The 22,446-nt window shown below is 49.6% G+C and overlaps 4 protein-coding genes across 5 annotated transcripts in view; 1 reads left to right on the forward strand and 3 right to left on the reverse strand.

Annotated features, from left to right (window-relative positions):
- The window catches only part of si:dkeyp-19e1.3 (USP6 N-terminal-like protein), a 27,554-nt gene extending 17,316 nt beyond the window's left edge, over positions 1-10,238 (forward strand). For both annotated transcript variants that reach the window (XM_056599275.1, XM_056599274.1), the window contains 7 exons: positions 402-450; positions 2,351-2,471; positions 2,902-2,996; positions 3,436-3,501; positions 3,885-3,984; positions 5,067-5,219; positions 6,065-10,238. In XM_056599275.1, coding sequence (XP_056455250.1) covers positions 402-450; positions 2,351-2,471; positions 2,902-2,996; positions 3,436-3,501; positions 3,885-3,984; positions 5,067-5,219; positions 6,065-7,497 — 2,017 coding nt within the window. In that variant the 3' untranslated portion in view covers positions 7,498-10,238. The remainder of the gene's footprint in view (positions 1-401; positions 451-2,350; positions 2,472-2,901; positions 2,997-3,435; positions 3,502-3,884; positions 3,985-5,066; positions 5,220-6,064) is intronic.
- Positions 9,139-12,186, reverse strand: LOC130389477 (ubiquitin-conjugating enzyme E2 variant 3-like). The gene is made up of 4 exons (XM_056599280.1): positions 12,173-12,186; positions 11,296-11,392; positions 10,294-10,417; positions 9,139-10,114 (listed from the first exon to the last, which is right to left on the reverse strand). Exons 2-4 carry the CDS (start codon positions 11,382-11,384, stop codon positions 9,950-9,952), a joined length of 378 nt encoding a protein of 125 aa, XP_056455255.1. The 5' UTR covers positions 11,385-11,392; positions 12,173-12,186; the 3' UTR covers positions 9,139-9,949.
- Positions 12,187-12,281: 95 nt separating this feature from the next.
- On the reverse strand, positions 12,282-16,052 carry LOC130389473 (ubiquitin-conjugating enzyme E2 variant 3-like). Its single transcript, XM_056599277.1, has 9 exons — positions 15,871-16,052; positions 15,088-15,172; positions 14,931-14,996; positions 14,531-14,694; positions 13,641-13,776; positions 13,063-13,157; positions 12,845-12,950; positions 12,516-12,686; positions 12,282-12,333 (listed from the first exon to the last, which is right to left on the reverse strand). Exons 1-9 carry the CDS (start codon positions 15,910-15,912, stop codon positions 12,308-12,310), a joined length of 891 nt encoding a protein of 296 aa, XP_056455252.1. The 5' UTR covers positions 15,913-16,052; the 3' UTR covers positions 12,282-12,307.
- Positions 16,053-16,147: 95 nt separating this feature from the next.
- Positions 16,148-21,538, reverse strand: spty2d1 (SPT2 chromatin protein domain containing 1). Its single transcript, XM_056598771.1, has 6 exons — positions 21,164-21,538; positions 20,466-20,583; positions 18,633-20,360; positions 17,792-17,951; positions 17,610-17,687; positions 16,148-17,361 (listed from the first exon to the last, which is right to left on the reverse strand). The coding sequence occupies exons 1-6, from the start codon at positions 21,221-21,223 to the stop codon at positions 17,274-17,276; spliced, it is 2,232 nt and encodes a 743-aa protein (XP_056454746.1). The 5' UTR covers positions 21,224-21,538; the 3' UTR covers positions 16,148-17,273.
- Positions 21,539-22,446: the final 908 nt, after the last annotated feature.

The raw sequence follows: 22,446 nt of genomic DNA on the forward strand, positions 1-22,446 counted from the left end.
AGGCTTCTCTCTTTGAGGAGTGATGGTGTGTGAGGATATGAAGCCCTACAGCATTACACCCGCCCTGATCAATACTGGAGGAAGCTCTTCTGTGATGGGCTAAACATTCAGAGTGGGCAGACCAATCGGAGGAAAGGAACAATGTTGTGAAAGCCAGCATTTGTTCAGAGTACACAGGATGTGAACTGGTGGCCATTGTGCATAATCCCATTGTGTAAAAGTTGACACTATAGTGGGAGAATGTGTTTCAACTGACTGGGAAGCCATTGATATAAGGACCAGTTCATATCCCCTGGTGTGGTTGTTTAATGTTTGAAACGGCAGTGGTCGGAAATAGTTTGATTCCGGTTTATAGAAAGTTTGAAATAATGTAGACTCTTCTTTCTTAATTTTCTCTGCAGGCAGCAGGCCCTGTTTCATGTCCTTGCAGCCTACTCTGTCTACAACACGGTGAGTGGGTGTGAAGGTGTGTGTGTGTGTGTGTGTGTCCCCCCCTTGTGTGCGTCTGTGATACATAATCGTCATCAGTGTTGGTTCCTCCTGGGCTGAATAATGGATTGAGGAGCAGGACACTCTGAGCACCTCCGGTTCCCTTCGGTCCCGCCCTGCCGCCCTGGTCAGATGTTTTATTCATGCGTGGTGGAGCCCAGGCACACAGAGGCGTGGGGGCCAGGCACACAGAGGCGTGGGGGGCCAGGCACACAGAGGCGTGGGGGCCAGGCACGTCCAGCCCCGTTGTAACGCTCCATGTCGTGACACGGCCCCCACTGATCACAGATAGACTGGAGCCCAGGTCGCTGATGTCCCCCCGCCCTACCGCTCTGTATTAGCCCTCTGGTCAGCAGGCGGCTTCCTATAGGCTACCCTCAGGTATTAAAGGTACTGTAGTACTAGCAGGTACTACTGTACTATAGAACTACAGGCTACCCTACATGACCATGCCTTTAGTATCTGTAGTACTACAGTGCCGTTTGTTCAATCAGTTTGCAGAATGACTGAGGAATGTGGTTTTGTCGGCTATGAATTGTGCCGTGCGGCTGGTTGTGAACATCAGGCGAAACATCACACAGGATGTCGAACAAAGTGCACCGACTGGTGAACGCCGGTATGGGCTGTCCCGTTCCACGCTGGGTGCTGCCGTAGAGTCCCTATGCCCTATGGGTGGGGGACGGGGCTGGAGCAGCCATGACATCATCCACCACCAACGCGGTATTGATTTGGTATCGCTGTCGCTAGCGCTTGAATCAAGTCCCCTGCCGACCATCAGGGCTTTAATGTGTAGCAGGCTAGTGATCTGATGCTGTAATGTCATCTGTTTTGACACTCATTTCATTTTCAAATGCTACATAAATACTAGAATGGCTCTGGTTCCTAAACAGTCAATTATTATTGATGATAATGGAGAAAGAATTGGCTGTTAACAGCCTTTACTATTAACATTGTATCTCGCCGTGAGTGGTTGATAATCGTGTGAGAATTGTCTGAACGGAATAGATGTAATATAATTGATGGAGTTAAATTACTGTCATTAGATCTCGGGTCCCTTAAGTGGTCCGATCCCATCAGAGGTGTGTGTGTGTGTGTGTGTGTGTGTGTGTGTGTGTGTGTGTGTGTGTGTGTGTGTGTGTGTGTGTGTGTGTGTGTGTGTGTGTGTGTGTGTGTGTGTGTGTGTGTGTGAGCCTGTGTGTGTGTGTGTGTGTGAGCCTGTGTGTGTGTGCGTGTGTGCGTGTGAGTGAGCTTGTGGGTGTTTGAGTGAGCTTCTGTGGTGGTGTGTGTGAGCCTGTGTGTGCGTGTGATGCCCGTGTTCCTGTGGGGCGGGGGAAGGAGGAGGCGGTCCGTGTGCGGTTGTACTCCGACCAGCTCCTCTCCCGGGCTCCGTGGGTAAGTGGGTCAGCGGGAGGGATGGAGGAGGAGAGCGTGTTTATCCTTTACACTGTAAGGGAAAGAATCTGGAGAATGTTTGGCTTAGCCTCCCTGTAACCTCGTTAATACTATCCCTCTGCTGCCATGTAGGGCTGTTTGGGAGCTCTGCCCGGTAGCACAATAAACAACTGCTTATCGGAACAGATATTAGCCACAAGACGGGCTCATAATAAGTGGGAAAATTATAAAAAACTGCAGTAACCCAAATTCCACTTGAGAAGGGCGTTATTTGGCCCTGATGGATGGATGAATAATATCATTGGGGGGATAAATATCAGGACAGTAAGTTCAGTGGAGGTACTGATGGTACCGCCACCCTCCTCATTTCAGAGCCCATCAGACATGCATGTGTTGGCCCCCTCATGAATAATTGTGTGTGTGTGGTTGCTCCATGCTAACCTGTCTGCGGCGGTGGTTCCTCCCCCAGGAGGTGAGCTACTGCCAGGGGATGAGCCAGGTGGCCGCCATCCTCCTCATGTTCCTCAACGAGGAGGAGGCCTTCTGGGCCCTCTCTCAGCTGCTCACCAACACCAAGCACGCCATGCACGGTAAGCCTACCGCACCTAGCATGTAGCACGATGTAGCCTGCTGCATGTAGCATGCAGCCTGTAGCAGGCTAAGTCTACCTAATGCAGCATGTATCGCATGTCTCCCTCTCTCACCCTGTCTCTCTCACCCTGTCTCTCTCACCCTATCTCTCGCCCTCTCGCTGTCTCTCGCCCTCTCGCTCTCTCACCCTCCCTCTCTCTCTCCCCCTCTCTCTCTCGCCCTCTCGCTCTCTCTCGACCTCTATCGCCCTCTCTGTCTCTCGCCCTCTCTCCCTCCCTCCACTGATCGGCGAGTAATGGTTTGCTCAGAGTGTACATGTGTCACTGGAGAAATATTTACTCCATTGTATTCCTTGCATGTGAGAAACGCAGGCTAGGACTCCTACCTGTGAATCTGAGGGCTGTTCAAACTGAATCTCGTCCTCCGCAGGGTTCTTCATCCCCGGGTTCCCCAAACTGCAGCGCTTCCAGAGCCACCACGACCTCATCCTGTCCAAGATGCTGCCCAGGCTGAAGAAACACCTGGTGAGCCCCGTTCTACCTTATATACCGATGATGAGGTCATGACGTGAGGTCATGATGGGAGCACCGTCATAGCTTTAATTACGATGATGAGGTCATGATGATGAGGTCATGATGGGAGCATCGTCATAGCTTTAATGACAATGATGATGTCATGTAGATGATGTCATGATGAGGCTGCCCAGGCTGATGAAACACCTGCAGAGCAGCCATCATAGTGTCCATAACGGTGATGATGCTGATGATAATGATGAAATGATGATGTGGCCCAGGCAGAAGAAACACCTGGTTATCATCACCATCATGATGATGATGATGATGATGTAAAACCAATGATTTTATTAGTGCATTACCGTCCTCCAGATTCTGCTGGGGTTGACGGAGCATTACGGTCTTATGTTATGTCTGATACCCCTGGCTGAGCCCTCTCCTCCAACCACAGGACAAGGAGCAGATGATGACTGGGATCTACACCACCAAGTGGTTCCTCCAGTGCTTCATCGACAGGGTGAGTTTCTGTTGATTTACCGACAATATATATCGCTGTACAGTATATATCTATCCATCTATCGCTCGGTACAGCAAGGATGTTCAGAGAAGTGCCACACACCAACAATTGCTAGGTTAGCCCATTCCCCTCATACAACAAAGATAGCAAGGATAAGTACTATTTTTAAGTGCGTGGACGTAAATTATACAATAAGTGCATAAGGGGCTAGTGAGGGGGTTAGGGGGGTGGCTATGCAGATTCTAGGTGAACTTTGGGCAAGTGAGTCTTGAGTCTTTTGCGGAAGCTGGTAAGCGACTGGTCCGATGCGAGACTGTATGCAGTGGTCCGGTTCTTGCACAAAGACAATCCGGTTTGATGTGACTGACTCTCTGCTCGCCCAGACCCCGTTCACCCTCACCCTGCGGCTGTGGGACGTCTACATGCTGGAGGGGGAGAAGGTCCTCAGTGCCTTCGCCTACACCGCCCTCAAGCTGCACAAGAGTGAGTAGGGCCCCCTTATTACACCACCACCACGTCTACTCCACCTTCAATCAGCTGGCCGTAGGGCCCCCCTATTACACCACGTCTACTCCACCTTCAGTCAGCTGGCCGCGGACGCCTTTATCCGAAGGCTGAGAAGAATCAACGCATGCGGTCAAATATTTGGAGACAAAATGTCTAGTGCTGCACAAACCTTGTGTTTAAATGAAGGGTTATTTTTGGATTGGTGGTAGCGCAAAACAAAGTGCTTTCTGAATCTCCCAACATTTTCTATATTCCTTAAGTTCCACAAATATAGTACAGCTCAACGAAGTGTGTTCTATGCTACCAATGTTGACAATCCAACATTAGCATAAGGATACAAGCAGGCTGAGGAGATGGTGGGGTCTTCGTGTGTGTGTGTGTGTGTGTGTGTGTGTGTGTGTGTGTGTGTGTGTGTGTGTGTGTGTGTGTGTGTGTGTGTGTGTGTGTGTGTGTGTGTGTGTGTGTGTGTGTGTGTGTGTGTGTGTGTGTGTGTGTGTGTGTGGTGTGATGGCTGGTTTAACTTGTGTGCCCTGGTGAGGGTAGACCAATCATCCTGCCTCGTGAGGCTGCTTCAACCAGCCGTCATCCACACACACTCCACACTGGCACACAGTCGTGTCCTGGAGACAGGGGTGGATTCTGTGGAGCGTAGAGAGCCCGGCTGCTCGTTCCACAAGACTGATGACATCACATCTCCCGGTCTGCCCCCCTCTCCCTCACCCCCACCTCAGTGCGATGCCTCTCGGTCGGCCGACTCCTTAGCGGAAAGCTTACATAATGCAAAGGGCCGGTTGCCGTGCAGAAATATAGAGGATGAGCACGCTCACTTTCCATTGGCTGCACGCATCACGGGCCGCGTCTCCATTGGTTGATTGATCTCACAAAAAAAAAACGAATTACACATATTATAACCGTTAGAGGTGTAACAAGATCTTTTGGCGTTCATTGACTCTAGGACTCATGTTTCTCACGCCCCCGGCGGTCGTTTCCTTGTTGATGCCTTCGCTCCTCCCATCTCGTCTTTGATTGGCTGTGTGTTCCCTCTTGTGTCCAATCAGAGCGGCTGCTGAAGCTGCAGCTGGAGGACCTCCGGGAGTTCATCCAGGAGGATCTGGGCGTGTCCTTCTATCTGCCCGACGACACGGTGGTGGAGCAGCTGCACGCCTCCATGGAGGAGCTCCGCAGCAAGAAGCTGGACCTCCCGCCTCCAGGTCGGTCCCTGACCCCTGACCCCTGACCCGGTACCGTCTGACTCGGGCCGGAGAGCACCATTCGATAGAAATCACTTGACCTTCGCCCCGAGAGAAAGCAGAGGGCGGCATGTGTCTCAGGGGGTAGAGCGGGTTGGCTGGTAACCGAAAGGTCGCTAGTTTGATCCCCGACTCCTCCGAGTGTCGAGGTGTCCCTGAGCAAGACGCCTCACCCTGACTGACTGCTGCTGACGAGCTGGCAGTCGCCTTGCGTGGTTGACACCGCCGTCGCTGTGTATGGGTGAATGTGAGGCAGTGTTATAAAGCGTTTTACTTTTGAGTGGCCACTGGATGGAAAAGCGCTGTATAAATGTAGTCCATTAAGCATTCCCAGGCCTACAGAGGAAAACATTTTCTTCAGGCATCAGGTACTTCATTCAATTCAGCGGTGAATGAGAGTTTGTCTGATAAATGGTCAAAAGCAGAGCATTTAGGTACATGTTTTTAAGGAGCAGGTAGGGGTTGGGGACAGCTTGCTGTAGGATGCCGACAGGTTGGCCTGTGTACGTTGGCCATCGAACCCAGTGCCTTTTTGGACCGATTTTGGACCTTGTGCTTCCTGTAGTTTCTTTCTTGTGCTTCCTGTAGTTTCCTTCTTGTGCTCCTGTAGTTTCCTTCCTGTCGTTTCCTTCTTGTGCTTCCTGTAGTTTCCTTCCTGTCGTTTCCTTCTTGTGTTTCCTGTCGTTTCCTTCTTGTGTTTCCTGTCCTTTCCTTCTTGTGCTCCTGTAGTTTCCTTCCTGTTGTTTCCCTCTTGTGTTTCCTGTCGTTTCCTTCTCATCAACCCCTCCTCTTTCCCCCTTTTTCAGCCAAATCAGAAGAGCTGCCCAAACAGCCCCTGGGCCTGGAGAGACCGGTGCTCCTGCTGCCCCTACAGCCGGACCCCTCCACCCAGGACCCCCACCACCACAGCGAGCCCCCCAGCACCGTCAACCACGACCAGAAGCCTCCTCCTGGGAGGCCTCCAGAGTCCAACGGCCCCCCTCCTGGGCCCTTCCCCCCAGTCCTGCCCTCCCCAGACTCGGTCGTCGTTCACAAGCCGGTCCCTGACCCTTGGCCGGCCTCGGGGCCCTCCGGACCCCCTCCCATCCCAGCCAAGACCGGCGTGGCTAGACCCGGGCCGGGGGGGCCGGCGGCGTGCGACGTGAAGGCGGGGAGGAGGAGGAAAGACGGCCGGCCCGGAGGCCCCCCCGGCGCGGGGCAGGAGGAACCGGGGGACTGGCCGCCTCCCCCTTCGTACCAGGCTCCTCCTCCTCCTCCTGAGGCCCTCGCCTTGCTTGAGGAGGATCTCCCGGAGCTTCCCCCTCCCCCGATGTGCTATGAGGAGCTCCACCCCCAGACCCCCGTGGCGGCCCCTCCCCCGGCGGCGGCCCCTCCCCCTCCGTCGTTCCCGGCGCATTTGCGCCGGCCCACGCCGCCCTCCACCCTGAACCTGGGGCGGGCGGGTGAGCTCGCCCCCCCGCGGGCCCCGCTCCCCCTCTTCTCCCCGGCGTTCCCGCCCTCATCCTCGTCCCGACTGGCGGCGCCGCCGCCGTCGTCGTCCAAGCCCACCATGTTCCCGGTGTCCCTGTGCGTGCCGGCCCCGCCGGGGGCCCGCCGGCCCTCCAACGCCTCCCAGTACGACAACCTGACGGACGGCGAGGACGAGGAGCGCGGCCTGGAGAGGCTCCTGGGGGCCACGCCCCCGCAGGGCCCCGCCCTGAGCTCCACGCCGGAGGAGGAGGGGCTTGCGTCGTCGTACGGCCGGCCCCCTCGGCTCGGCCCGGACGGGAGCCGCCCATCCGACCCCGCAACGTACCCCCGCCCGCCCCCTCCGGCCGCCGTTTCCCCCCCCTCCCCTCCGTCGTCGTCGTGGTCGAGCCTGCTCCCGCCCTCCCCCTGCGCCCTCCCCTTCCTGCCCCAGGAGCCGGCGTATGACGGACAGGACAGCTGGGTGGAGCACGCCGTGTTCCCGCCCCCCCCCCCCTGCTTCGCCGACCGCCCCTCCCCCCCGCACCAGCTCAGCTGCCACAGACTGTCGGACGCCCAGCGGGACGCCGCCGCCGCCGCCTCGTCGTCGTTGACGACGACATCCAGGGGCCCCAGGGGCCACTCGGTGTTCCCGGCGCCCCTGCTCTACACGGGGCACGCTCGGCCCCCGGCCCAGGGGCCCGTGGTGCTGGGGCTCGGGGTCCGGTCCAGCCCAGACTTTAACAGGATGCACGCAGAGGGACAGCAGCTTCCCAAACCAGTGACCTTCTGAGTCGGCTCTCGGACCGGCCGTGAACGTTGGGTTTGTTCTCTGAAGCATCAAGCTTTACAGAGTCGGTCGCTTCTTGTACAAAGAACATTGTTAATTCGGGAACAGATAAGGGCTCAAGTACGGCCAGTATTTTTCTTTTTATTCATTTTGTGTTGAATAACGTGTTTCTTTTCACTTGGTTCGTACCTCGTTGTTTGGTTCTTCCATCGTCTCCTAAGGGCAGTTAGACTTTTTGTACATTCTTTCACTTGAACTTTAAATTGTATTTAAAACCGTTGTCTCTTTGTTACCCAATGCCTCAGGAATACAGACGCACACGCAACATTGGCTTGTCCCTGCTGGTTAATGTGTTCAACCCAATGTGGTTTTCATTACACTGGAACCAGGAAATCCTATGCCAGCCCTAGTCAGTATTCAGCCAATACCCTCAATTATCTGTTCTCTTTTTTTATTTTGGTAACAACAAAGTGTCTTAACATGGAGAACGAGTAGCACGCCTTAACTCGAGGGCTTCGGAGTATCTTCGCCCTGGCTCAGTTCCTGGGCCTGCAGCTAGGGCATCGACTGAAGTCGTGTTTGAGTTGTATAACGGAGCTAGTTCACAACAGCAATTCACCACTCCTCATCTGCAAAGGGACGTTTGGTGACCCTTAACACAGATCAACACGTCTAACTGCTGAATCAAACGACAGAGCGAGAGGCACAAAGTGTTCACATCTAGTCTTAAAAAACGTGCGACATCAGACAGGATATCCTGGGTGTTCGCTGCTGCAGCTCTGTCGCAACAGATCGAAGAGACGGAAAGTGGACCCATGTTTTATAACCGTGGCGGTTTCTTCTTCAGTGCGTCCACCTTGTCCTGCTTGTTTATTTATATCATACCTTCAGAATTGTATACAACAGCCTCCATGCTACTCTTCAGGACATATCGCGGCGTAGATTATGATATTTTGTGTTGTCGATTTAGGGCAAGCCTATGCAGGGGTAAGAATAGGACTACACTGAGGACTGGGTGAACACAGGTCAAATTTGGATGTAGTCATTACCACTTCGCCCAAACCCTAGTGTAGTGTGTCCTTTCAATGTACAGAACCGTAGTGCCATCTAGTGGGGAAAGAGGCACAAGTCAAAGAGATGGGGAGAACGTTAGGGTGGCACTGACGATTATGTAACACTAAAACTGAACAGTTGGGCAGATAACTGGGATTCAGAAAGTTTGTTCGGACCTATGCATTTGGTTATCCTTTTAAAGGGAATGTTTAAATGAAGTGCTGTTTTGAAACAGACACTCGCACACCATTTCTGTGCTCATTAAATGCACACGGCAGGAATATAAATAGGACATATATATTGTATATACACGTGGTACTTGGTGCTGTACATGGAGCCATGGAGACTGTTCATTTCAAAAACTGTCATTTAAACCGTTTCAGTTCATATAAGCAATCACAACAAGCAAAGTTTTACTGAGAAATGGAAGTTCAGCCATGACATGTAATTTGTTCTGTTCATTGAATTGCTTCTCCTGTACATCAGCTTTGCTTGACTTTTCACTCACACCAAAACCTTCGATCCAATCAGTCGATTCAACTGCAGTTAATTAAAAGCACTGTTTTAGAGTGATGTTGATGTGTGATTTGGGCCAGATGAGCAAGTTTGGTTTAAGGCTGCTTTAAACTGTGTTTTGGGCCCAAACGTGCAAAGATGTTCAATGAACTTTATTTTAAAAAAGAACAACTTTATTGGCTGCGTTTTCTTCCCATCCCACAAAAGCACAACGGTAAAGTCTCACGTTTATTGCACTTAATTAGTATTATATACTATACACCACTTCCACCTTTTGTCATGGACAAATATATAGTTGGGATATATGAGAAAAGGCACCTCAACATTAGTGTATCTTTACATTTTCTGGGAGATATCCTTTTCATGAGGTATGCATTTACCTAAGCCTCTAACGGACCTGTCTGGTAAAAGTGCAAAAGGTCAAAGGTCGTCAAGGTATTTCTCTTTGGTAAAATATTGAGTTTTGTTAAACATTTTTCTACATCCATTTTGTCTGCATTATTCTTCATGAATGAGATGACAATGGAAAAAATACATAATTTAGGAAAAAGACAGCATTCGCATTATTTACCCGTGTTTAAAAAAAAACATTTGTTATATCACAACTTCATGGACTGCATCTTTGTTAGTGTTTGGCGGGCACAGGAAACCCAACACGTCTTCTTCAACCCAGTTTGGTGAAACACACCAACCAGGAACATGCTGGCTTGGGTCTCGCTTGGTAGAGTTGCACCGTGTTTAGTTAGGATCTGGCTAGGGGTTGGTGCTTGCTGCTAGCGGTTGGTGCCAGCTGCTAGCGGTTGGTGCTAGCTGCTAGCGGTTGGTGCTAACTGCTAGCCGCTAGGGTTGGGACAGCGGTCATAGCAGCGGAGTCCTGGAGCAGCGGTCATAGCCTCAGCTTGGTCATAAGGTCGGAGAGGGAGGTGACGCTGGTCTCGAGCGCAGAGCGGTCCTCCTGGCCCAGGGTGGTCTCGGCCAGACGCATTGATCCGTTTGCACCCAGCAGGCAGGGCAGGCTGAGGAAGACCTCTGACACCACCCCGCCCCAGCCCTGCAGAGAACAGAACACACACACACACACACACACACACTTCAGTTAAACCCTCCTCCTGGCTGCTCCCTGTCGTTAATTAGTGTGGGGGTTAATTGGGTAATTGGTTGTGTCATTGATTTGATTAAAGGGGCAGATAGAGGCTCGGCGTCTCTCCATAATGGATGGTGCTGCTCTACCTGGGCCAGGGTGGAGATGGAGTGGACCTTGTGGCGGCCCGTCAGGACGGTGTGGGTGATGTCGGCGAGGGACAGACCCACGGACCACGACCGCTGGCCTCGGTTCTTTGTCATGTCCAGCGCCCTGAGTAAGGGAGTGCACAGCAAGTATCAATAATATATTCCATCTCTGTCCCTTTGTTCACCGGAGGAAGGCCCGAGGCATGATGTCTGCCTTTCACAATGAATGAGTAATCTCATCGGATTCTCAATTCTGAGATTTACATTCAATGTCTAAATTATACTAAATTGACTTGGACCCAGCAGTCCTGCTATGGTACAGCATAACCTCTGATCCGGCAGTCCTGTGTTACAGCAGAACCTCTGATCCAGCTGCAGTCCCACTATGTTACAGCAGAACCTCTGATCCAGCAGTCTTACTGTGTTACAGCAGAACCTCTGATCCAGCAGTCCTTGATTGAATGAAGCTTTCAAAAGGGAATTCAGTGTTTCTTCGGTGGCCATTCTACACACGTTGATTTGAAACCTCGCAAACCCCCACGCTACCCCCCTTAACACAGTTCAGTACTGCTGGCAGAGTTTTAGTTTGACAGTTACACCCCTACAGATGCCCGTCTCAAGCGACATGATTGATGGAATCAAACATGAAGCGAGAGAATGTGAAACACCCAGTTCAGCCAGATTTAAGATTGGCTCACTCTCAGACTTTAGATACTCTTATCTAAAATCTAAAGTAGATATTTATCCTAATTCTTTATTTTGAGACATGTTCTGACCCTGGAATTGCATAGAGATTATTCTGTTTTTCAAATAACAGAATAATGAATTTTCTTTTAAAAATTTCGTAGAGTTTAATTTAGAAAGAAACTAAATTGTTTACGTCCGCTTTAAATAACTTGAAATCTTGTTTTCCTCACCTAGCGAGTGAGGAACATGCATTATATAACATATGGTACAAAAAATGTACTGAAAGTTGTAATGTGACGATGTGTTATTCCCTACCTCTCCAGCAGGGGTTTACTGGCGCTGGAGCTCGGAGCGATCTGCACCCTCTGGCTGGCCTGGCTGGAACTGGTCCCAACGTTACTCATGACCGCCACTGCAGCAACACACAGACATACTCATGTGTTCACAAAGGCGTGAACGCACGAGTCATGGCATTCCGTGACTCTAACAAGGTAAAGTCTTTCCTAGCAGAGAAGCAGCTTGCACAACGGGTTGGGCAAACACATAGAAACAATATGCAGTGTGTATTTATAACACAAACAATACAAAGGAGGCCGGATGGGACAGTGAGGCGTAAAATGCCGTTATGATAACAACAACAACAACAACAACAACAACAACTTTATAATGACGTGGGTTCTTCTGCTTGGGTTTCGCTTACCACATGGCAGGAAAAACACACAAAACACTAAAGAAGCGACAGATGCTTTGTTGCTTTGTCCATTGATAACAATTTCACAATAAGAGCCCTTATCTTCTCTGTAGTTTGCTTTGGGCGGGGCCTCACACGGCTGACCTGCAGCCTTTGCCTGGCAAAGATACTCTGATCCACAGCCTCCTCTGAGCTGTAGTGAGACCGCAGGGCCCAACCGGCTCAGACTGCGTTTAAACGGTTTAAAGATTCACTTTATTGAATCTGAATACCACCCAATCAAATGTAAGTCACAATGTGTAACAGTAAAATTAGCTTGAAGCTTAAAATAACCTGGACACACATATACATGTAGTTAAGCTGAATGATAGTTATTTTAAAATTGTTATCAATAAAATAACATCCTATAACTAGTATATTCCTCAACTCCAAAAAAGCTGGCCAGCCCATAACTCGGGCTCTAGCGGTGAGGAGAAGCAGCCTTTGACGGCAGGCGTTTACCCTTTCCACCCGTCTGCTCTAGAGGATCAGGCGCTTGTGTCGTTTGAGTTGATGTCCAGCGCCTGGCAGAAGGCGCTCTGGCAGGTTGCCACCCCGCCCGATCACGTGCGTGCGCGTGCGTCAGGCCGCTCTGCCTCAGGCCACGTGGGTCATGATGTCGACTGTGGAGGGGGGGGGGGGGGGGGGGGGCGGAGGAGGTTTAAACTGAAACCCTGATTTGTTGTTGTGTGTGTGTGTGTGTGGGCTCCCTAGGTGTGGGCGTGTGAATGTGTGTGTGTTTATGAGTGAGTGAGTGTGTGTGTGTGAGTGAATGTACATGAGTGAGTGTGTATGTACTATGTACCTGGGTGGGAGGCGATGAGCATCACTGCGTGGGGGCTGTGGCGGGCCAGCGCGGGGATGATCCCGCGGTACATGTCAACGTTGGTCTGCACCACGCCCTCGTACGACTGCTCGTTGCTCCACGCGTTGGCCGTCACCACGACGACCGCGGACCCTGCTGATGCTGACAGATCTGACAGGAGAGAGGCAGTTAAAAAAAAAAGACGTACTAACAGATTAAAAGGAAACTGGTACAGCTTGGTGAAACACGACAGACGCCCCCATTCCACACGGCCCTATTGGGGCGGACAACGAGATGGATGAAGAGATGGCCGCAGAGGGCTTCAGTACCTTTGGACACCTCCACCTTGGGCAGTCTGAAGATCTCAAGGTCGCCGCTTCCACCCTTGGTTGAGCTCTCCGCCACATCGATGAAAACCAGTTTGTCCACCATGCCCTGAAGCGTGAAACCGAGAGAAGGAAACGCGAATAAATACCCTCTGGTAACTTGGCTGGATGATGGATGATGGATGTACGAGACGGGGGGGGGGGGGGGGGGGAAGACGCACCTTGGCCAAGATGCTCATCACGGTAGCCATTCCCAAGTCCCCTCCCCCTATGACGGACACTTTGTGGTGGGGTTGGTCGTGGTGCCGTACTCCTCCTGGTAAACAAAGAGGGATTTGTTAACCGTGATCCTCCACCGCGCTCGCTCCATCCACCACGTCCCCCAGTTCAGACTCGCCCCCGCCCCATCCGAGCATCCCAGCTTCCACAAAGGACTCAAGACTCATTTGTTCAGAGTTCCCCCCCCTCTTAATTGTATGTGGAACGTCCTGGCATTAAATGTACGCATTTATTGTATGTTGTACATCCTTGCACTTAAAAATAGTACTTAGCATTGTGTAGCATCTTATCCTAGCTGTCTTGGTTGTATACAGGGAATGGGTAATAATTGTAAGTGCTTGGCCCTTGGTTCGATGAACATCCTTACTGTACCGAAAGAGACATATTGTTGTTTCTCCTTCTTCTGACAAATCTACTTGTTGTAAGATGCTTTGGATATAAGCATCTGCTAAAAGCCCTAAATGTAAATGTAAATTATGCCATTGAGAACCCGACTGGCTTCAACGGAAAAGGGGCTCACCTTCTTTCTGGAGCCTTGAGATGGACGCCAGCAGCTTGTGGGGGTCCTCCTCTCCGCTGGCCTTCGACGACAGCGGCGCCTCCTGCTGGAACTTGGTGCTCATCTCCTTCAGAAGAGCCACCACGTTGGTCTTGGGCTGTGTCAGGAAATCAGACAAACAAGAGGCGGCCCACATGAATACTGTAACGTGCAATATTGTAGAATTGTTGCTGCGATGTGGATAACTCCAATATGAATCAATCATTGTAATATTCGCCTTATACAATGACGTCAATCTAACAGTCGAGTCAGTTTACTTATTTATTATCCCGTTTTGTTATTGTAGCTGCTTTTTTACATTATATCTAGCTTTTGTATAGAGTCCTCTCTTACATCCCCTTTGATGGCTGTAACATTACTACCTTCCCCGGTTGTGGGATTAATAAATAATTATCTTATCTTATTTTACACACTGCCTGGAAAACCTCCAGAAAGACTCTGAGTGGGATTTCCCTCATCATGTCATATGCATAAGTCAATAAGGAACAGTTTCAATAATGTAGCATAGCGGATATTCAAGCCGCTTAGTCACGTATGCATAATACATCGTTTTAATAATGTAGCACATACTCAATGTCCACCTCAACTGCCCATAATGCTTCAATTTGTGTTTTGCGTACTTAACATTATCGCTACTCTTCTTGTGTCCATATATTTATATATTTTGTATGGATTGTTATTTATTACCATTCATTGTAGTTTTCTAATCTAGTTCATCTCTAATCTAGTTCATCTTTTTTTTTTGCTCCAGCAGACTCATTTTAATGTTATTTTGATTGTTTTACTGCTTCTTCCTGTAATTTCCTGTCCGTGACTAAGCCAGCACCAGGTTGTCTATGTGGCCCACGTACGTGGTCCCAGTTGTGTAGCATGGGCAGGTAGATGCGTCCCCGGGCGTCCACGTGCCGGCCCTCCCTGATCACCATGGCGGGGGTGGGCCGCAGCAGGCAGATGGGAGGCGTGAAGGGGAAGGAGTCCAGCAGCCACAGCAGGATCGGGAAGTTGTACGATTGCCCTGCATGTCGAGGGAACAGACTCGATAACAGTCCCAGATTCACAAAGACGGCATGTGGCTCAGGAGGTAGAGCGGATTGGCTGTTAAACGGAAGGTAGCTAGCTCGATCCTTAGTTGATAAAGGAACGCAGAGAGAGGGATCGCTCCTTCCAGGGATGGTTAGGAGTGCAACGGGTACTGTGGTGGACAGTCATAAGGTCTGATAGGCCAGGTGTGTGTGTTTGAGTCAGCTTTACCGTCATATGTTACTGGAAGGTTTCCTATCAGCTTCAGGAGATCTTTCTGAGTGCCGTCAGTAAAAGCTGAAAAGGTGTAGATATACCGTTATGGAAGAGTGTTGGGCATGATCTCACTTCAAATGATTAAGGCTCACACAGTAAACACTTTACTTACTGTAGGTGCCGTTCAATAGTTGCATATCAGGGTACACACGATGGATTTTCTCTAACTCCTCTATTGCAACATCATGGAATTTATACTGATGAACACAAAGAAATACAAGAAGGGGTTGAGTATTGTCTGAAGCGATAAACAGCCTCCTGTCATGGAGGAATATAACCATCTGGTCTGTCAGTCGGCTACGAAAAAGTTTTAAATCCCATTTATTGATGGCCTCAAACATTTCTAAGTTATATTAATACAAAACCAGGCTATTCCGATGACTAAATTAAAGATAAACATGCACAAACCTATGTGATCAGAATAATGATTTAGACCTAATTATTGGTATACATCAATAAACATGATCTAAAATCTGAATTTAAATTATAACCCTCCTCCTAAACGCTAGTTTATTAAAAAATATATTTTTACTTAAAAGTAGTCTCAAGGTTAATTCTGGCAGACTAATTGGGTGTCGTATAAATAGGCAAGTATAGCCAACTTCATGCGGATCTGAAGCTGGTTCTACCGGTTCACATTACCGGCTGATGCGGAGCCGGGTCTTCTGTTGCCAGATTGGGTGGGAAATCTGACCAAATCTGGCAACACTGTCTCTAGGCTTATGGTAAGCGGGTTTGAAACAATCTGAACATTAACTAAACGACCAGAAGCACACACAGGAAGGCCTGCAAACGTTTGCAGTAGATATGAAAATGAGGGGAGGATTTCAATCGGGTTCGTTTCCACCTCTAATTGAAGGCGTTCGCTCCTAAAAGCCGGAGTAAAGTGACTCACCCTGGAGAGGATCCGCTGTTTCTTCTCCGAGTTGATGTCCATCTCTTAAAAACCTTAAACAACCTGGTGATTTCAGTGTGTACGAGGTAAACAACGGGCACAGCGTTTACTTCACCGTCCGAGTCAAACAATAACTTCCGCAAACTTTGCGAATTAAAGGGGCGTGTCCTCCGTGGCTGACAGATGACGTAGCACGTCATCAAGCCATATAAGGAGTGATTGAATCAGGGGAAGCCCCGATTCCAGAGCAATAGAGAATGTTAACTATCACTCTGCCTTATCCTATTGATGCAGCATGTTGGTGACAATTGAAATCCTAGGTTGATCTCCATTTTGTTTTTGGGTGCGTTTGTTTCCAACAGATTTTTTTCATTGTTTTTGCATTTTCAGCTAGTCTTATACAGTTATGTCTTACTTTGGTCTTTATACTTTTTAATTCTGTCACTATTTTTTCTTGTGAAGCACTTTCTAACGGTTGGTTTTAACAATGCTTTATAAAAAAGTGCTATAGAAATAAAGCTCGACTTACTTACAATTCTTCAGCTCAGGCCTAGAATACAAATCTGGAGTTTAGTCTTCATATTATTAACTAAATACCGTTCTCGAGCAGCGCAATTTTAGGGTAAAATAATAACCCTGAATCTCAATATGTAATAATATAGATATATATTATAAATGTATCTGAATATGCATATTAAATGGCTTGATATAACAACTCTCCAAAATTTCCGGTCACACAACAATAGCTTTTGTTGCTCGGGCTAAGCCTCCAACATAATACGAGAAATTAATGAACAACAATCAAATAAAAGCCAGAAGCGTGAATCATTTCTGTCAACCACTTTTAAAATGGAAATGCAAACCACAATGTGGAAATCTTATCTCGAGGATTAAATTAAATCGATAAAACGTAACAATGCAACCTTTCTGGGTGGCGTCCGCAAGTCTGCTCCGTAGTGGAATTTGTTGAACATTTCACATCATCATGTCTGATCTTTCTATTATTATTTTTTTTACAAAAAGTGTTTTTACATCAAATTACACTTATAGTGCCGTATTTACAGTCCTGTCCTGTTCCAATGTCCTTCGACGCAGCCCCCATCGTTAAGACCTCTGACTTGAAGGGAAAATAAATAGAACAAGGCAACAGAGAGAAACATGGTGACTACAGAGAGGTCCTGTGTAACGCTTGCACTGAATTCCGTCTTCCAGCTCAGATTCAAATGTAAAGACCCTCATCCTCTGAGGAGTAAACATAAACAAAGACAGAGGGCGGGGGGGGGGGGGGCAAAGTCCAACAGTTGAGGGGATCGTCAGCGTGCATGACTGTGAGTATGTGTGTGTATGTGTGTGTGTGTGTGTGTGTATGTGTGTAGGGGGGGCAGTTCATGGCAGTAAGGGCATCACAGCTTTTTCCTCTTGGCGTGTCTCTTGATCTCATCTTCTTCTCGCTTCTCCTCCTCCAGATCTTCCTGGACGGCCATTCTCAAACTAGCGGATCACACAAACAAACAGTCAGTCTAGAGAAACAAACAGTTGGTCTACAAACAGACGTCATACTTTGAAAAGGACCGACGAATGCATTCTGACAATGCATTTTCATTGGTATAATCTAGAACATGGACAACCTAGATATATCTAGAGCAGGTTTCACAACCTTATATGCATCCCGTTCCTCACACGGCTCAAGTCACCCTTCATCGACAATAAACCAGAGATGTCATCCTTCACATTATTACCTCCTGGCTTCCTCCTTCTGCATGTCTTTCCAGCTGCTCTCCATGAACTGCAAGGCGTAGTCGCTCTCCTCCTTGTATCTGGGGTTTGGGGGGGGGGAGCGGAACCAGACAGCTGGTGATCAGACCGGCAGCTGCAGACCCTCGTAAACATCAAGGCGCCGGCAGGAGCGGTAGGTACTTACTTGGAGCGGTCGTAACCGAAGATCTCCCTGATGTGCTTGGAGACTTCCTCCTGCTCGTTGTCCCCGTTGTCGATGAAGTCGTCCATCTCCGAGTCGTACTCGTCTTCCTCATCCTCGTACTTCCTCTTGTAGGCCGACGTGATTGGTGGCAGCGTCGGCGCTGTGAGGGGGGAAAAAGGCGCTTGTTTTAACCCGATCTGAAGATAGCTGTGCTGAATGTAAACGCTGTGCTGTCACAAGTTAACGTTCAGGGAACAACGCAGTTTGAAATGACAACCGGCTTACTGTATGTCGCTTTGGATAAAAGCCAAATGCTAGATACAACATGACTAAATGTCAATACAGTGTCAATATTGAACAACAAAATGAATGTTCGTAATGAATTCACGAGGCCACCGTTAACAAATCGATGAGGGCCAAGGCTACATTTACATTTAGGGAATTTAGCAGACACTTTTATCTAAAGCGACTTACAATAAGTACATTTGTCTGAAGAAAGAGGAACATTATATCACTGTCGATACAGAAAGGATGTTCATAGAACCAAGTGCCAAGCACTCACAATCGCTAGGTTAACCCATTCCCCGTATACAACAAAGATATCTAGAATAATACGCTGCAGAATGAAATTACTGTGTTTAAGTGTCAGGATGTACAACATCCAATAAGTGCGTATGAGGGTTGCTGGGGCTACAACACGATACTGAAGTTTATTCTGCGTAAACACCCAACCGATTAACCTAAAAACATACCATATTTCAGAAACCGGCACTTCACACTTGATCCACAATTAAAAAAAAAAAACACATGGCATAAGAATGTCCCTTAACAGTCTCCATACCTGAGGGTCTTGCCATGGACCCATAGGGCACGGCCGCTGGTCTTCCTGCCATCCCGGGCCTCTGTGGCATGCCTGGGCGGGGCGGTCCGCCCGGTCTTGGAGGTCCGCCCGGTCTCGGAGGTCCACCCGGTCTCGGAGGTCCACCCGGTCTCGCCGGTCTAGCTCCGCTCACGGAAATGGTTTCGGAGACAACGGTACACTTGGGTCTCCCGGGACCCGATGCCGGGTTGAGTCCGGGTCGGCCCGGGGCCTGCCCCGCGGCCCCCGCTCGGCCCGGTGCATTCCCGGGTCTAGCCCCGCCTTGAGATGGACCCTGGTGACCGCTTCCTCCAGGCCGGGCTTGAGCCCCACCCCCCGTCCTGCCACCCTGCGGTAATCCACCAGTCCGTCCCCCCTGGGGTACCCCCCCAGTCCTACCCCCCTCGGGGACACCCCCAGTCCTGCCCCCTTGGGGGACCCCCCCCGGCCTCCCTTGAGGAACCCCCCCGGGCCTCCCCGGAGGGCCTCCCCCAGGTCTGGGTGGGCCGCCAGGCGAAGGCCTCGCGGCTCCACTGTTTGGTCTGCCCATGGAGCTCGCTCCAGGTCTAACGGACTCCCCCTTTCGTACCTTATTGTCCATACTGGGAGGGGCTCCCTTCAGCGAGCCCCCCTGGCCTGGCCTGGCCGGCCCAGAGGCCTGAGGCTGAGGTCTCGGGCCGGGTGGCCGTGAAGAAGAGGGACTGGGTCCCGGTCGTCCTTGAGGTAAGGAGGAGTTACCCTTCCTGGAGCTAAGGTCACTTGCGGTGCTGGGTCTGTGGCCGGGCAGGGGCCTGGGGGCCGGCTTGCTCTGAGCAGAAGGTGGTCCCCTGGTGGGGGCTTTGTTGGTTAAGGCACCTGAAGGATTAGACAAACTGGTCTTGGGTCTGTCGCGGTCGCTTTGCGAGCTCTTGGGTCTGTCTCTGTCTCGCTCCTTGAGAGACGTCTTGGAAGAGGAACCATGGTCCCTGGCGTCCGTCGGTATCGATCTCGAACTCTTACCAGACGCGTTGGAGACCCCCGACTTCTCTGAAGAGCTCTTCGCCGGCTTCCCGTTTCGATGCTCCTTCTCCGGAGCCCCTTTCCTAGAGGAGCTGGAGCCGGGCTGTGGCCTGCTCTCCCTGTCCCTCTCCGGCCTGCTCTCCCTGTCCCTCTCCGGCCTCGACGAGTCTCTGGAGCCCTTGTCCAGCCTCTTAACCTTACGCTCCAGTGCCAACTCCCTGATCTCATCTGCCGTGCGCAGCCTTCCCTCGTTCTTCACCGCTTTGGCTTTAACCTCAACCGGCTCAAACTGCTTCTTCTCAGCCAGCTTCAGCAGGTCTGCAAACGCCAAGGGGGCTGCCGAAGGCTTGGGTGGGCCGGCGGGTTTCTTGGCTGACGCCTTGACCCCACTACCACCACCACCACCACCACTACTACTACTACTACCGTGGTCTCTCCGCATCGGCCTCTCGGGCTCCTCCTCGGGCTCCGAGTCTGACGGGTCGTATTCGTAGTTGTCCTCGTCCGTGGGGTCGTAGCAGTTCACCATGGGCTTCTCGTCCGAGCTGTCCCCCTTGGACCTCCTCTTCTTGGGCTCCTCCACTATGGGGACGCCGTTGTACCCCCTGAAGTTGTCCTTGGTTCGGGAGGCCATGGCGCGCGCCTTGCGGTCCGACTTCAGCTCCACCCGCTTGGCCGTCAGGACCTCCTTCTCTTTCCTCATGATTAACTCTGGAGAGGGTAGCATGTATAGTGTGGTCAAAACAAGGATGACTCACATCGTTGTAGTGTACTAGGAAGAAGAGGAAGCAGATGATGTGGCGCTCTGTTGAGTACCTTTCTTTTTATCGTTGATCTGTTTCTTCTTCAGGAAGGCCTGCACCGCGGTGGAGTTCACTCCCTTCACCTTGGGGTCCTTCTTGGGAGGACCGGTCTGGAGGCTGTATCTCTTCTTCTGAGGGATTGAAGACGGGACAATTTCATGAAAAGCGGACTATTGAATGATTTTCCGCCATACCGTGCATATGTCCACGTCAAATCAGATTGGAAACATTGTCAACCCTGATAATGATTGATTTTAACCATGAAAAACAAATAGACAATGCACTTAAATGTGATTTATCCTTGGTGCCTCCAAAACCAACTATAATTAGACCACTGCCATGATAAGACTTCTACCGTTGTGCAATCTTCACCCAGCATTGTAGAGGGAGGGGTGTGTGTGTGTGTGTGTGTGTGTGTGTGTGTGTGTGTGTGTGTGTGTGTGTGTGTGTATTTTGGGAAGAGATAAGTAGACAGTCATTGTGTTTTCTTCTATGTTCAATGATGATGTGTGTGTTTGACGTCTTGATTCACACCTTACGTTACCCTGTACAGATAAAGCGAAGCATTTCAAGCTCAACAAGACCTGCCGACTACGGTGAGCGGTCTGACTCACGAACACGTCGTTTAGTTCAAAAGTACTGAACATGGATGTCATTCGACATAAGTTATCTCTTATCCCTTAGATATGTTCTGGGCTTTCCTGTACTCACCTGCAAACTGCTGAGACCCTGGTTTTGGGAAGCAATCGACAATATATTATCGAAGTCCATGATTGCTCAGGCGAAGGCAGTGAGCTCCTGGATCTCACAGAACTTGACGTTGAAACAGTCGGCTAGCTGATAGCTTAGCCTAGAGACGACCCGTCAATACTCGGCCTCGGGAGACAAACAAAGCTCCACTATGGTGATGTGATCGACAGATTAGGGCTAAAGGATAACACATTTAGTTATTTAAGCCCCTTGAATGGCTTGCGTGTTTGATTATCCAGAATTACAGTGCCGATCGGCTATTAAATAAGGACTCAGCATCGGGCTGAGGGTTTTATCTGGGATACGCTGTGGACATGGTCGGATTCATGACCCGGACTGGAGTACACCTGGGACCGAACTCCAGGCTTTGGATAACCCAATAAATGGCTTCCAAATATTTAAAAGACGTTTAAGAAAGTGCGTTAGGTACTTGAATTGGTAAAGTTGTATTAAGGGGAGGGGACTTAACCGATCATCAGAATAATATACGCAATAATCCATGTAGTCCCACCAGTATTCAGTCCGGTCCGTTCAGTCGTTCCACTCCGGGTTCCACAGCTTGAGATGCGTGGCGTTAATATGTGACGTTTTCCGGTGTGGTTTTTTTTCTTCGTTTACAAACGCTTTAAACTTTCCCCCGCATAGGTTTTATATAACTAAACACGTATTTTTTTTATGTTATATGTGATCTATAGTTATGCTCTCATATAATATAACATATTTAAAATGTATAAACTGTTATAAAGCTCGTTTACTTTTATTGTATCTTTTGTCTGGACGTTATCATATATATTTTAAGTGTATTCACATTGATATTTGTTACATGTTGAATGTTTCAGGATGACTGAAATCCAAAAACGTTTCGTCCCTGAATTACTTCTGCTTGTTGTTCCCTAATGCGCACATGACTGTACTTTTCTAGATGGACGGTGCTGCACATTATACAACATAATCAGTGGTACACCTTCTCAACCACCAAATGGCGCTGTTTGACCTCTAGTATTAAACATAATCCGTGGTACACCTTCTCCATCACCAGATGGCGCTGTTTAACCTCCAGTATCCTCAGGAGGCGGACATTCTTAATAAAGTTCTTATGATTCGTGTCAATCCTCCAGACACTTGGCTAAAGTCTTGCTATTAATAGCGTTAATTATATTTATTATTAATATCTGATATATATATTTTTGTTGCATTCGCCAGCCTGTGTGCCTTTTCTGATCGAATACCAACTTTGACTATTT

This window comes from Gadus chalcogrammus, chromosome 9 (assembly GCF_026213295.1).
Source record: "Gadus chalcogrammus isolate NIFS_2021 chromosome 9, NIFS_Gcha_1.0, whole genome shotgun sequence".
NCBI classification, from domain to species: domain Eukaryota; kingdom Metazoa; phylum Chordata; class Actinopteri; order Gadiformes; family Gadidae; genus Gadus; species Gadus chalcogrammus.